This window comes from Aythya ferina (assembly GCF_964211825.1).
Source record: "Aythya ferina genome assembly, chromosome: 8".
In the NCBI taxonomy this organism is placed as follows: Eukaryota; Metazoa; Chordata; class Aves; order Anseriformes; family Anatidae; genus Aythya; species Aythya ferina.
In genome coordinates, this window is record NC_140304.1 from 4217170 (window position 1) to 4232564 (window position 15395).

At 39.4% G+C, this 15395-nt stretch overlaps 1 protein-coding gene across 10 annotated transcripts in view; it reads right to left on the bottom strand.

The window, feature by feature from the left end:
- The window catches only part of PLPPR5 (phospholipid phosphatase related 5), a 286848-nt gene that overhangs the window by 74688 nt on the left and 196765 nt on the right, over positions 1–15395 (bottom strand). For 5 of the 10 annotated variants that reach the window (XR_014695394.1, XM_084527290.1, XM_084527294.1 and 2 more), the window contains exon 3: positions 10856–11044. The exons of 2 other annotated variants lie outside the window; for them this stretch is intronic. Coding sequence is in view for 7 of the 8 variants with exons in the window: in XM_084527290.1 (XP_084383416.1) it covers positions 10856–11044 (189 nt within the window). In the remaining variant the exon portion in view is untranslated. Of the gene's footprint in view, positions 1–10855; positions 11224–15395 lie in introns of those variants that run through there. 3 more of the 10 variants (XM_084527291.1, XM_084527289.1, XM_084527292.1) reach the window with 2 other exon arrangements.

The following is a 15395-nucleotide window of genomic DNA, read 5'->3' on the forward strand; positions in this document are numbered from 1 at the left end:
CACAGCAGCCAATGAGCTGAAACAGGAGCAGCAAGAGTGGGAAATTTTAGCAAAAAATTCCTAGTACAGGAAATGCCTACAAGACAGAGGGGAGATTGTATACTTTGCTGTGAAGACAGCAGAGGATAAAAACAGCTCTTTTAGGCATGCAATGGTATTCTGAAATCTAACTGCAAAGTCTATAAGCCAAAAAAAAAAGAAAAAAAAAAAGCCCAGCTACTCTTCATCAATATGTGCCTGTATTTCCTTCCACTCATAAAATAGTGCATATTGGCTTACCTTAACAAGGATCAACTCCTTTGCATAGAACTGTAAAATAATATTAAACATGTTGCTGGCTTTATCAGATATCTCCAAAAAAAGCTCAAGTGGTGAGAGAAGTGTTTTAAGGATGAATGAATCTATTTAACAATTTTAGATCTTGTGAAGTTTTGACACTACTTTCTTCAAGGCAGGCTTTGTAAGAGCTGGCATTTGTCTTCTCTGTGAAGACAATAAAGGAGTATTTGATAAATTACATTGTTGTTATGTAAATGTATTTACATATATTGTGTTTTTAATCAGTGTTGGATGTTATCTCATTATTTTAGAAATTTAAGCTTTTGCTAGAAACAGAAGTTCAAAGTATGCTGTGTTGAAAGGTGCTATCACCTGTTCAGTAACAGAACAACCTTCTTAGTTACTCTGGTGTGGCAACGGAATTCTTTCAGGCATTTTATTTCCTATTGGCATTCAAGGTTAAAAATGTAAATTACATTATGGATATAAATCAAACACCTAAATCTGATTATTTTCTGACTGTGTTGTACATGCACACATACTTAAAAAAAAAAAATAAATATATATATATATATATTTTGTTTCAGAGATAGACTCTGTCTTATGATTTCTTCCACTGTAGAAATCACACAGCCATCACAAATTAATTCATAAACAAAAGAAATACCTAGTAAAACTGCAATTCTGACTCTTACAATGGCTCCATAAAAAGATTCTATCAGCACCTTGCTCATTCACATATATTGTTCCATATTGTTTTCTCAGGAAAGCCCTACTATTCCAGGTAGCACTGAATATTTAATTAACAGTTAGTACATACCTCGCTCTCATACAGTTCTTTCCACACATAAATCTTGAAGTGCTTTACAGAGAAGACTAGTTTGACAATTGCCACTTGACAGGAAGGCAGTAAAGTCTTAATCTACGTCATGCTTGGGTGACCAGATCTTTCTAACAAGTCAAAGCCTGACAGAACTCACAGCCCAGCTTCGGACATTCATTCTGCCAGCTGCAAATGTCCACAGACTACTTATATACCCCAAGGTCAGTCTGCCTACTGATAGATCTCTTCTGCCTTTGCTAAATGTTCTGGAAAGAGTCCCTGTGAGTAACTGAAACGCTGGTATCAGCTGAGCATGAGCACTTGGCAAGGAGGACCATATCGGCTGGGCTATCCTCAGCATCACTCACACAAGCATACCTGCAGCCCCAGCTCCTGCCTCCTCCCTTGGGCCTCTCAGACACTCAGACTCATGCCTGTTGAACATGCAACAGCCACAGCCTTGAGAGCAGTCTCATAGCAGAGCCCAGGTACACCTGACGGGTCCAAGGATGCCTGCTGTAGGAGCAGGAGAAGCAGAAAATGAGATGCAGAGAGGCTCTGAACACCAAATTCAAACTATGTAAATATGATCAAACCTTTAGCAAGTGCTAAAACTGCCTGACTGGGTGGTCAGACACCAGCAAGCAGCAGTTCGACCACAGGCATTGCCACTTGTCAGCAGAGCCACGTTAACAGACAGTCCACACACCTGCCCTGCAACATCCAAACAGGCAGCACATATTGGCTGGTCTTAATTAAAGCAGATCAAACTAAAATACTTCACCTCATCCTCCCCACAGACTGCAGGTTGGCACGTGGTTGGTTACTGCAGCTCAGCTGACCCATAATTAACAAATCTTTAAGCAGAATTAATTCAGTCATGTCTGAACTCTAAATTGGTATGGACTGGTCACAGAAATCCCTGTGAAGCTGAGTTCCACATACTCATTTGTGTACTTAATTCTTGGTTTACAAAGAAACAAACTACAAAGTAACCAAATAAAATTATCATAATATTATTCAGAGATTGAATAACAAAAAAAAAAAAAAAAAAAAAAAAAAAAAGACTCGGATCCCTTAGAGACAGCATGAAAAATACCAGCTTAAAACAACCAATGGTTTAAAATGTTACATTATATAGAGGAGGAAAAAAAGAATCAAAACAACAGGATACTGTTGGGCTGACTTCTGTTCTTATTAGTTTTATTTTTTTTTCTCCCCCAGAAATACTCTAATTAGTTTAGCAATGAATGCTTTCAGACATACTCCTTGACCCTACATAGCTGACAGGCAACAAGTATATTTGTAGAGAAGGAAAAAAAGCTGTCCATAAGATGAAACCCCTTAGAACACATTCATATTGAATTTATAATTAAATGTACATTAATAAATATGTATAACATTAATTAGAGTGCCATATAATTATTATATATAATATTGATATATAACGATATAATATATTGGGTAATTATGACACATTAGTAAAATACATGCAAAATTACAGGTAACATTGTATGTTGTCCAGAATGGTAAGTAGAAGTTTAATTCACAGCTTACTGATTTTTCACTAGAGTTTAACCCAGGGACTGTTTTTTTCTGTTTTAGATTTTTGGTGCCTCCTAACCAGGAACTAGCATCTGAGATCAAGATTCAATTTTGAAGAGGTTACTGAAAAATTTACTAGATTACAAGTAGATCTTTAAAATACATTATTATATCCCGTAATTTTTCTACCTCAGATTTCTTAATGCTTTACGTTATATATTTATATTCACACCTGAAGGCTGGGTGAAGTGATCTGAACAAAGCAAGGCTGCTGCTGATCAGAGATAGAAAATGCTATTATGCCTTTCTACTTCTTCTTCAACTGCAGATTTGTGCTACTATGTATGAGTATCAAGACTAGTATATTCAGAAAGAATATTCATTGTTAAAACAGCACGCCACGGGATGTTTTCTGAGTACTGGAGATGTGGTATATCCACCTCAGCTAGGCTATTTACTTATAATCTACATGATACAACATCTTAGCTAAATAAGAACCTTTTCATGATGAAACCAAGGCCATGAAGCACTTCAATGTACCCGAGAGAAGCTGCAAGAACATTGTAAATGTTTTTTTGTTTTGTTTGCAAAAAAAAATCACTGATTAAGGCTGAAAAACACAACTAAAGCTACTTACTTTTCTACTTTGCTGGTGTCCATATGATGCAAAATAAATGACCAATCTCTTCAATCCTCTATGATGTACAATGAGCAAGAACTGCTCAGTGTAGCAACTGATCATTACCTCAAGCCTACTATTTCAGATTACAAACAATGCATACGAATTCCCTAATCGTATGGTGCAGGATCAGTTGGATTAACATTTTCCGCACTTAAACGTAAGTGCATCATTTATAGGACAAGCAGGCATTCAGCTGTTGCAAACAGAACCCTGTCCGCCTTGTTCACATCTGCTTGCCACTTTACATCCAGAGAGTCCATCAAGGGATGAAGCATATGGACCTGAGATTGTTAGCGTTTGTAAGCTGTGTGCATAGCAAGCATGGCAGAAATTATAAATTCAATTGGAAGTAGAAACATTACTTCTGCAGGCACTGTTCATGTAAGCCATCACAACACAAGAGGAACACAGACAGATAAAGAAGGATTGTGGAAAAAAAACACAATGGTTCTGAATCTTTTATTGTTTCTCCTGGTTACAGCTCTGTTGGATTAGTGGTCATATGCTGGGATGAAAACAGCATCAGACTATCAAACCATGTATTTGTCTTGCTATGTGCCCCAAAAGGCCAATACTGACATCTGGTACACAAAGTTACTGCAGACCTTAACAGTGTGATTTATTTTTTATTCTTAAATAAAGTTGCAATGCAATTATCCCTTCACAAAGGGAGAACACGATATAAATAGCCTCTCAGCATCAACATCTTCTGCCAGCCTTCCTCCTTTCCAAAAAAGTGGTTAAGTCCCCGACTTTTGCATATTAAAAATAAAAGCAGCAATAACAACAATAATGTGAAAACGAAGGAAGAAGACTACCAAAGAAAAAAAGTTGAACTTGTGCACACAGGTTCAATGAGAGTTATGAAGACAGAGAACAAAAGGGCCCTTCAGGAACAACTTGATCACAGAGTAAACAAAGTATTCTGGCAATCACTTATTCACGTAAAGTCTTCACAGCTGTCAAATGTGCCAGCAAGAGAAGTACACAAATAAATTCACAGAATCACACAGAATCATAGAATTTCTAGGTTGAAAGAGACCTCAAGATCATTGAGTCCAACCTCTGACCTAACGCTAACAGTCCCCACTAAACCATATCCCTAAGCTCTACATCTAAATGTCTTTTGAAGACTTCCAGGGATGGTGACTCCACCACTTCCCTGGGCAGCCTGTTCCAATGCCTCACAACCCTTTCAGTAAAGCAGTTCTTCCTAACATCTAACCTAAAACTCCCCTGGCTCAACTTTAGCCCATTCCCCCTCGTCCTGTCACTAAATTCTCACTAATCAAAGATATTCCAGGACTAGTGACACAGGTTACATATCAAGAGGCACAAGGTGCACAAGTAAAACCATTTCTGTTTGATTTCAGAGGACAAAACTGGTGTACCCAATTTATATGAAGCTGGATGTGTAATTCTAATCTTCCATTGCATTATCATTATAATTTCCAAGACATTATTGGGAATATTGCAGCTAGATATATAGAAAAAGAGCTTACTGCTCCTGGACAGAATGCTGGACACACTGAACACTTTTGTTGGCCAATTCCTTTACTTTGCTCTAGAAGATGCATATAGAAATGAACACTTGAATACCTCACTACACATTCTAAGATTTTTTTTGCCCTGTAACACAGAGCTGCTGACAACAGTGCATCCCTGCATTATTTATCAAGTTTTCTTGATTTCTTTTTGGCAGAAGTGACAAAACAGCTTAGTTTCCTTCAGGATGCACAGAAACCACTTCTACTTCAAGAAGTAGAACAGGAGAAAAGTCTTTTATTCTGCCTCCATGCTTTTTTTTTTTTCCCAATAGTATCAAAGTGTCCACAGAAGCTGAAGTAGCTTTGTATCAGCCAAGAAGCAGAAAATTTCAGCATAAAATAGATGGAAAAAGCATTTGTGAAGGTATTGCTTTTATTTTGTTTTATTTTATTTTGTTTTATTTTATTTTGTTTTATTTTATTTTGTTTTGTTTTGTTTTGTTTTATTTTATTTTATTTTGTTTTGTTTTGTTTTGCTTTATTTTATTTTATTTTATTTTATTTTATTTTATTTTATTTTACTTTATTTTATTTTTTCCTGAGGTCAGGAATGAAAAGCATTTAAAGTTCTCAGGTATGAAGGGAATTCAGATTCCTCTCACAGCAAATTCCCAGAGGACACTTCCAGAAATTTCTTTTTCAGAACTTTAAGTTGTATTTTTCCCTTAAGTTATAACAAACAGATAACAGAATGTTTTGATGTCCCAGCCATGGATCCCAAGCCAGCATCCTTTTTCATGTACAACACTAAGTTATATCAGAGTAAAGTAATTTCAAAGTGAACTCTACAGCTTAAAAGGCTACTCTGACAGGAACATTTTGAAAACTCAGTCTGACAAAATCAGATCAGTTCCTGATGCCACAGCACATGGAATCATAGGTGCAAGAAGGAAAATAGGAACTAGGAGGTTCAAAAAGGAAGAGGAAAACAGACACAAGCCCAATCATATCAGCCCTATCTACATGCTAGAAACAAGCAGCGCATCTCCTTTAGGTCTTTGCACAACTACAGTCTTGAGCTGCTCAGGCCTGGAAAGAGATCAGCAAAGACACTAAAGAAGAGAGACATGAAATCTGCTGATTCTTCAAAGGGAAGCTTTTCTTTCTCATTATTCAAAGAATTGTCTTGTTTTTTTCTTAAAGCATCAGGATACAGTAAATTCAACATGTGACATTTCTCACTTTTGTCATTTTTTGCCATGCTTCAAAATTCCTTCCTCAATTGTTCAGTCAGGAAAAAAAAAATACTGACTAAAGCTAATGTGAAGGTTGAATGTCTGTTTTCTTTACCTTCATTCCTTGCTTGGGATGTGCCAATTTAAAGATTCATCCAGTCTACTTAAAAAAAATACAATACAGTACTTTGCCTGAATTGCAGATATTTTTTTCAATGATGATATTAGGAGGATTTTCTAAAATAAATCACTCTTTAATTGGTTTACAGAGAATATATGAATATGCTAGGAATTCATCTAAGCACATAAAAGTGTATATTTTATGAATAAGTACTACAATCATCTGTTTGTTACTTGGAAATAAAACCAAACATCATTAGCATAATAAAACTGTTTACAGTTAAATGTGTCATTATCTCCTCCTGGCTTTTGTGAACCAGTCAGCATACATCATAGGTCCTATACATTGAGTTTTACACCAATTATTTACTTAAATATTTTTTCCATTTTATGTGATCCATATTAGTGTATGTAGCCACTGAAAGAATCCTTGAGCACAGATAATAGTATTTTAGAGAGGTAAAAAATAGTAAGATCTATCAGAAAGAAGTAATGCAGAACTGATCACTCTCCAGATTCTCAAACAGTTTTACAAATCATTTCTAACTGGAAGCGAAAGGATTATACTGACGTATATTTCCCAAGCTACATCTGTCATAAGAAGTCTAAAAAAGCAACCAGCCTACTGAGCAAAAAGTGGCACTTTGGGAAATGGCTTAAATAGCACTGAGCTCTCAGCTACCACTTCTTTCTTATTGAATATTTGAGTAGACTCAAATCAAGAGCACATTGCTCATTACCCTCACATTTGACTTAAAAGAAAAAAAGGATTGAGAATTCCAGCTATCACTGCCACAGACAGTAAAAGCACAGGAATGCCCAGACAGCACTCCTCTTTCAACCTGAGCCACAGAGACAAATGGGAGGACTTGAACACTGCCTGTGTGGGAGTCTCTTCCACCATGGAATCTCCTACTTCAGGCTTTTACATTCTTCTGATAGCAATTTCAACCCCTTCTCCATTTTGCAGAACATTTTACTGTTAGTCTGCCTAAGATTGCTGATGTAAATGTATCCACTCACTCAAGGCACTACTATGCCTGAAGGCAGGACTTAGGAGACCTTCCATGAATAATAGCCTAGTATTGGAATGGAGCATGTGTTTTGTTACATTACAAGCTGCTTTTATTTCCAGCCTAAAAAATAATGAAATAATAATAATAATAATAATAAACATCCAGGCCCTCAAAATTCTCCAGTGGAAGAACTCATAGCTACAGATTTAACAGATGCATATACCGTTCAGAGATAATCCATCAGAGAACACAGATTGAAAACCAATGATGTAATGTATCCTGCTTAAAAGATTGGAAACCATCTGGAAAGAGGGAAAGGAAGAAGCTCTTCTCATCTTATAGAACGACTGCTGCTACAGGCTTTCAACAATTGCTGTTATATCTATGAAGTTATAGGATCTTCAAGCAGCCATGGACAATAAAATCGATTACTATTGAAGTGAATAGCTCAACAATTTAACTTCTCTCTAACTACTACATGACCCAAGGGATATTTGAAATATTTGACAAAAGACATGTACAAATTCCGTAAGCCCCAAATGCAGAGCATGAAACTCCCTTCCTTTAGCCCCAGTTTTACTTCCCTGTAGCAGAGCGCCTGCAAGTCAAGCATTACAGTTCAGGAAGCAATCTCTGCTACTGTGCAAGGACTCCATTTGCCAGCTCAAAATCCTGCAGATCTATGACTGACAACCAGCTGCATCTGCCCTGGGATGACAGGGGGCAGAAAGGAAGGCCAAGCGGATGGACTCAAGAATGGAAGCGTGGCAGCAATGCTGCAGCAGCATGTTACTAGGCAGCACCATTTGAAAGACTAACCTGAAAGCTTTCAGGATTAGCATTGTGCTTGCAGATACATCCCTGTCAAATGACCCAACTCATTACTTACGTCTCAGCACGTGCATGTTTTTGCCCTGTGTGTGGACACTTGACTGCATGGCTGGACAAGTCTGCTACTGTAGCTCAGTTGTGGCACAGGATTTTGGATGAGCAGCTGTGTGCCAGCCTCAAAGCAGTAAGACACCCATTACTGATGAGATGCTTATGAAGATGGATCCTACTACTGGCACTTTATTTTATTTTATCAGTTTTTGAACAGCAGGTATGTGGGAAGAGGACAGTCACTTGGAAAATCCAATTATTGTCATTCTAGAGCAACCTGAATACAATTCAATGCAAAGGAACCCATCACTGAGTCATATTAAGGGAGCCTGGGTTACCTTGAAGCATATCCTGGCTCCAGTTTGACAAGCCCCAATTCAATAAGAAGTTAGTTACCCTGAACATCAAGATAAAGACTTTCTGATGCTCTATTTCAAAGCACCCAAAAGAGCATTAACTCCACATGCCAAGCTAATAGAAAGTAATAAATAAATATTACACAAAATGGTACAGCTAGTTAGAAGCTTTGGACTAACATGTCCAAAGCACTATGTCAAAAGAATGGAATGAAAGAGGAAAATTTGGAAGAAACACTCCCACAAATCATAGCATTTAATAAACAATTTTCCATAACAACAGTGATTTTGCAAACAAGAGTATATTTTAATTCATATAAATCCATTTTTCCATAGTTTTGTCTTTGTATCCTTACAGGCAGAAATACATCTTTGTCACGTTTGTTTTCATGTTTCAATTATAGGAAAAAAATACACAGAGCACATATGTTCAAACCTCCATAGATGAGATAGAAACGAAATAGAACAAAATCTAATTCACCCCTGTGTAATCTTCGTAAGGGAGTTTCACTACCGCTAAAAGCATACAAGTAGCTTTGGTGAAGAAATATCACCTTCACTGCTTCTTTCAATGAAAGAGAATTTTTATACCCTGCCTGACTGAGCAAGAGTTATCCCATGGAAACACCAAGCATGGGAGGATTGCCCTTGGAGAGTCAGAATTTTGTCTCTAGCCTGAATATTTTTTCCTTTATTTAATAATGTTAATGATTAGATTTAGTGCTATTGAAGTCAGGAGACTTCCCCAAGGCTAATGTCTACATAAAATAAAATAAAATAAAATAAAATAAAATAAAATAAAATAAAATAAAATAAAATAAAATAAAATAAAATAAAATAAAATAAAATAAAATAAAATAAAATAAAATAAAATAAAAATGTGCAAAAGTCACCTGCAATGTGACTTTCCGTGCCCTGACCAACCGATGCATCTCATTTTCCTGAGGAAGTGGAACAGGGAGAGGAAGAACAGTAAACCATCACTAAATTCCATTATTAGGTATTTAGCAAGGCTAATTATAAGACTGCCAAGCCAAAGGTCTAGGAGATTTCTCTGACGTCATCATCTAACACCCAGGAAATGAATGGCAACTACCAATCCGTTTTGCTGACACACATTAGGAAGAAGAAATGCTCATCATAAATATCTGACATACTCTATAAAATGTCCTAAGCCAAACAGAAGAAATATAATTAAAAGTACAACAAACGCCACATGCAACAGAAAAATACTACCAAGAAACAAAAAGCACATGGAAATCTCAACAGAATTTGAGGGTTCAAAAGATCATGAAAACAGATAAATAAAGTGGTCATCTAACAGATATTGTAACAGAAAGGAAATTTTACCCAAATAGTTACATAACATCTTTTGCTAAAGATTAGTTCGTTCCCGAGGGAAGAAGAAGAAAAAAAAAAAAAAAAAAAAAAAGAAAAAAAGAACAAACTTGCTATAAATTATCCCAATGCAGCCTGATGTCTCAAACACTAAAGCTGTGCATAAGACTTCACAGTGGATGCCATCTGAGACATTGATGCACAACAGAAGCGTCTGCAGTTAACCACAGCATCAGCTTGATGAAGCTTTCTGTTCTCACATTTTAGATAATTTCCTGAAAAGGAATGAAGCGGTGAAACTAATAACCACTACCTTAAGAGGCCTCCTCTTACTGTAAAGGGGTTTGGTTTTTTGATTTGTAATGATAACAGCTCATTAAAACAAACTCTTTACAAGGAGTTTGTGTATGTGTAACTGTGTGCACCTGCTGAGTCTGTATATAATCCATCCCTGATGGTTCAGTACTCCCATCTCGTTCCCCCCCCCCCGCCTAGTCTGTGCTCCACAGGATGGTCGGGGATTATTAAATGATGCTAATGTTCTCATTATCTGACAATGCAAATAGTGCATTCAGCAATTCTCTCGTAGCTTTTTTTTCCCCAAAGCGAAGAAAACCAATAAGACTCATTCTCGATGCATCTTCTTAAACAAGACCGGCAGAAGATCGTACTAAACTGGAGACCCCGGTTTAGTTTGCACCCCCATCAGTCACTGTGACACACGGAAACGACCAAATCGAGCAGAACTGCTCCTTGCTCCTTTCACAGGTCAGCCTACTTTCAAAATAAACAAACAAACAAACCGACAGAGGATTATTTTTTTTAATTAGCGCTGGGTGAAACACCACCCTACGGCTGCCAGCAGCCGGGCTTCCCCGGGTAGTCCCCGTACCTGCGACCGCCGCACGCTTCGAGGGAGGCTGCACCCGGCGGGGCTGGCAGCAGCCAGCCGGGCCCTTACATAAACGGGCGCTAAAAATAAATGCCAAGCCGGGGGGCGGCAGCGGCCGGGGCTCGGAGCCCCCCCGGACCGCCGGCCCTCCCCGGAGCCCCCCGGCCGGTCCCCCCATCCCTCCGGCGGCCGCGGCTTACCACCAGCACGGGCACGCCCGCCGTCAGCGAGTAGAGGAGCACCGGGGGCACGGCGCTGCTGTCCTCCGGGCCCGGGTAGGGCTTGCGGTACGCGCCCTCGTAGCAGAAGAAGCCCTGCACGTTGACGGCGAAGGTGTCGGTGTACTCGAAGTAGTAAGCCAGCATCACGGTCCCTGCCATGATCACCATCTGGAAGTAAAGCATGCTGCTGAGCGGAGAGGGCACTCGCATGGACGGGGGGCTCCGGCGGCCGCGGCAGCCCCGCTCCCCGGCGGCACCCACCGCGGGCGGGGACGGGGCAGGCGGGGGCCCGGCACCGCCACCGCCACCGCCACCGGCACCGGCACCGGCACCGCTTCGGGCGGGCGGAGCGCGGCGGCGGGAGGGGCGGCTCCGCTCCGCCCCACCGGGACCCGGCCCGAGAGGAGGAGGAGGACGAGGAAGGCGGCGGGGAGCCCCAGCGGAGCGTTCCCTCCGCGCCGCGGCAGCGCCCCCGCACCTCGGGTTTGGTGGAAGATGCTCTGCGGTGCGGGGCGCTGCTGAAGGGAGTCGTGGCCAAAGCCACAGGGAGAAGGGGCAGCTGGGCAGCAGGCGGTCACGGCCCTAGCAGCAGCCCCGGGGAGGAGAAGAGGCGGTTTCAGCGCTGGGAGAAATCACCCAAGTGACCCCAAAAGCTTTCCACTTAGAAATCCCCACGGGCACGGCCCCGAGAATACACGGTGGCCAGAGCGGACACGGCTCCACCTGCACAGGGACTGCTCTGCCCTCCAAAAGCCAAAGCTCAGAAGTTACTTAAAGGTACTCCTTCCACATGACAAAATGTGCTACGGATGGTCACGGCCTGTAAGAGATACCTCGGCCTGAAGGATTTCCCTTGGCTTACTCACTGAAGGCAAAGGGGAGCAGATAGCCCTGCTCTGTAACGTGTCATCATTCTTCCAGGGCAGTACTTTGGTCTGAACTGTTCGCTTTCCTCCTCCTGTGAGAGCTGTGTTCGCCTTCAGTGATGTTAGTCTCCATGTATCTATTTTTAATTGGCTCTTGTAGAACACAGTCTTCGTGTCTGGATTCCACTTCTAAGTCTATTTTTGTGTGTTCTTAGCATACTCCCCAGAATAACCCAAACCATGCCATTTGCCTTACGTTCACCAACCATAACTGGATAGCTCCGTACCTTTGTGATTTATATGTAGTGAGACATGAGACATCTTGTGGTGAATTCTGCCTAGCACAGAGATTATTCTCCCCCCTTCTTCAGCGCAAAGTCTACTACCCATTACCATACATGTAAAAACCTTAATTTCATCCTGCAGGTTGCACACAATGAGCCACACTGCCAGCTTATGAGGCCTGATCCAAAGGCCAAAGCCACCAGCAGGACTGCAGCAAGCAGCACGTGGCTCTTGAGCTGTATTTAGGTAGGTGCCCCAGAGGAGCACTGACAGCACCCCAGGATTGCCGTGGCTGTGGTACAGTAGTACACTGCTGAGTTATGAAGTTCCAGTATCTAGCTAATAAAATACTTCTAAATTTCCCAGTCTATTACAAGCCAACTTCTGTTTATAGATATTCCAAGGAAACTATTGCATATAAGAATTAGAGGACGAAGTCCTGCTTTACAAAGTGCTGTGAAGCTAATTTCAAAATCACTGAAGGATTTTGGAAAGACTCTATAAGTCATGTAGTCCAACCAGCTATTGCAGGTCCTGTTAGATCAGGTCGCTTAGGGCCATGTCATAACCTGTTAAATATCTCAAAGGATAGAAATTCCACAACCACCCAGGACAAGCAGTTTCCATGTCCAAACACTGACACGTCAAACAATTTTTCTGTACTCTAAACCAGAATTTCCTGTATCCCATCCTGGGCCCACTGCCCCTCCTCCTGTGTCTGGAAACACAAAGAGAAGAATCTGACTCTTTCTTCTCTGCAGCCTTGGTAGACATAAGAAATACCCTTGGCCTTCCCTTGTTAAGGCTAAAAGAAATCACTAACACTTCTGCCTGTACAGGAACGCATCCGTATCCTGAGTGCTCTGTCTTTTGTGTAGATACACATGACAAATGTTATATCAAGTATATACTGAATGCCATTAAATGAAGCATAGGCTATTAAAAAAAATAAATAAATTAAAGAGGCATTACAATGAAGAGAGACTTCGTTCATGCTTCTCTTTTACTCTACAAGTGACAATATTTAGACTTCCAGTCATTCAAATACATGGTGTGCAACAGGCAGGAATACATCTATTTGGCTGAATCTAGTGTCCCATGCTTCAGACACTACAGGGAAACTGGCTAACAGAACTGCAAACCAGAGAACACAGGATTTAAGTCACAGAGGAGTTTTAAAGTCAGCTTCATTGACAGGAGACTCAGATCACTGACGAAAAACTTAAAAATAAAATAAAATAAAATATAAAATAAAATAAAATAAAATAAAATAAAATAAAATAAAATAAAATAAAAGTCAGGCTCCGTTTTTCATTCAGAAATGATGGTCAACTTGATGCTTCACTGAGGAAGTGAGGGAATTGTTCTCTTTCTCCAGCTCCGATTTTTAGTGCAAATATCATCATGTGTGAAAAATAGCCAGGTTGCCTCACTGAATACCAAGTGGCTCAACTACAGGCTGGATGACCAGATGCAAAAAAAAAATAAAATAAAATTGAAAGCAGAAAGTAGATAAAATTTATTTTTTTCCCCCTCTTTGAAACCCCTGTAGATCTGTGACTGTTTCTGCAGTGGATATTAGTAACTGTGAATTTGCACATATTGAACGCATTTTCCTTTTTGCCCCCCAAATATTTACCTATTGGCACATCTGACTAAGAAAAACAGTCTAAAAATTGCATGGAGAAAGCTGTTTAAAGTTACTTTATGCCCATCTACTATCTGCTTTTGTTACTACTAGCAACATCTCCCAAGCTGCAAGATCTGCTATCATATAGCTCCTTTTATAATGGATTGCATCAGACTGTGGACCTGTAGATATTCATGCATAATGTGGATGATGCAATCTAATGTAGATTTCCTATCTGCCATGTTAACAGACACTACAGATTGGTTTGTCTGTCTTGTTACTTTCCAGAATAACATACATGGGACACAGAGTGGTTCTGTATGGGTAATTTCTCAGAGCTTGGAAGGAGACAAGATTCTTTTCTCTTGTACCTATATACAGTGCTAGATTGGTATTTCTGGCAGTATTGCGCAACCATGGCAGCATTCCTAAAGGCACTAATAGTGCGTGTAAGAGACTAGGGAAGATTTCTTGCTCTGTCCTTGCTATTTTTAATGGTGTGTTCGTTTATTTGCATATTGCCAAATGACTGGTTCAGAACTGAAAGGCTTAGTTTCTTGTAGCTGATAATTTAAAATTTGGATTAGGCTCTGTTTTACTTGCACCAGTTAAAAAACATACGTGGACTTGATACTTGCTACTGTTCTCTTCATAGAAGTTTGTTGCACTATGTAGAATACAATTTGTTACAGTAATGAATTTATAAAATGCTTAGGAATACATAGGTAAGGCAGGTCCAACCTCCAAACAATGCTTGGAATGTTATGAAAGGCGAAAGGCCAATAATATTTATTTTAATATTTTATTAAATCTTTATTTTAATTTTCATATTTATACATTGAGAATATTTATTTTATGAGAATATTTACTTTAATTTTCATAAACAAATTCCCATTGTTGCAAACATACTTTGTAATCATGGCCTGCACATCAATGGCTTGCCTTCATGAATATGCAGTTAGCTGATCAAGTAATGCCAGAGCTACTTTTTATATTATAATGAACATGGTATGTATTAGTTGCACAGTTAAATATGCAAGCATGTATTAAAATCAAACCAAAACAGAAGCACAAGAACACAATCTCCCATGACTAATGCAATCAGCTAAATATATTCCACAATTACAGTATTCCCTGCTGATTTATATTGGTGATATACAATGACAGCAGAGCAGTAGAAACAGCAGAACAGTAGCCCAAAACCAACAATTTTTGCTTCAGAAGTCTATTGGTAAAATCGTCAGTTGAAACTTTGATGACAGACAGACTGGTTTTGAAACTAACTTTCTTGGAAATAGTTCCACTGACCTCAGAGCAGAAGTTCCCCTGATACTTTTATTTTCATTTGCTACTTAATTTTAAGTGAAATATCAGCTCAAGAAATGTAGAGCAGTGCAGACAAAGAGAAACCTTCACTTCAATGTTTTGTAATATTCTGAAATCATGACCTTTATAACAGAGATATATTTCCAATTTGAAAACAAATTCACTAACCTTTCACATGCTTTACATCATCACTTTTTTCAGAATGTTCTAGCTACAAAATATTGCTATGAGAGAAGGCAGTAAAGAAATACAGTCAACTCAAAGCTTTCCCAATGGGAAGAAGAACAAGAATTAATATCAAATCATCCAACTGTTTTTACCTTTTTCTTTCCTGCCTTATCATAGTGATAGCATCTGGCAACCCCCTGGACGTTTCCCTGTTACATCTCCATATTACATTAAACCAGCCTAC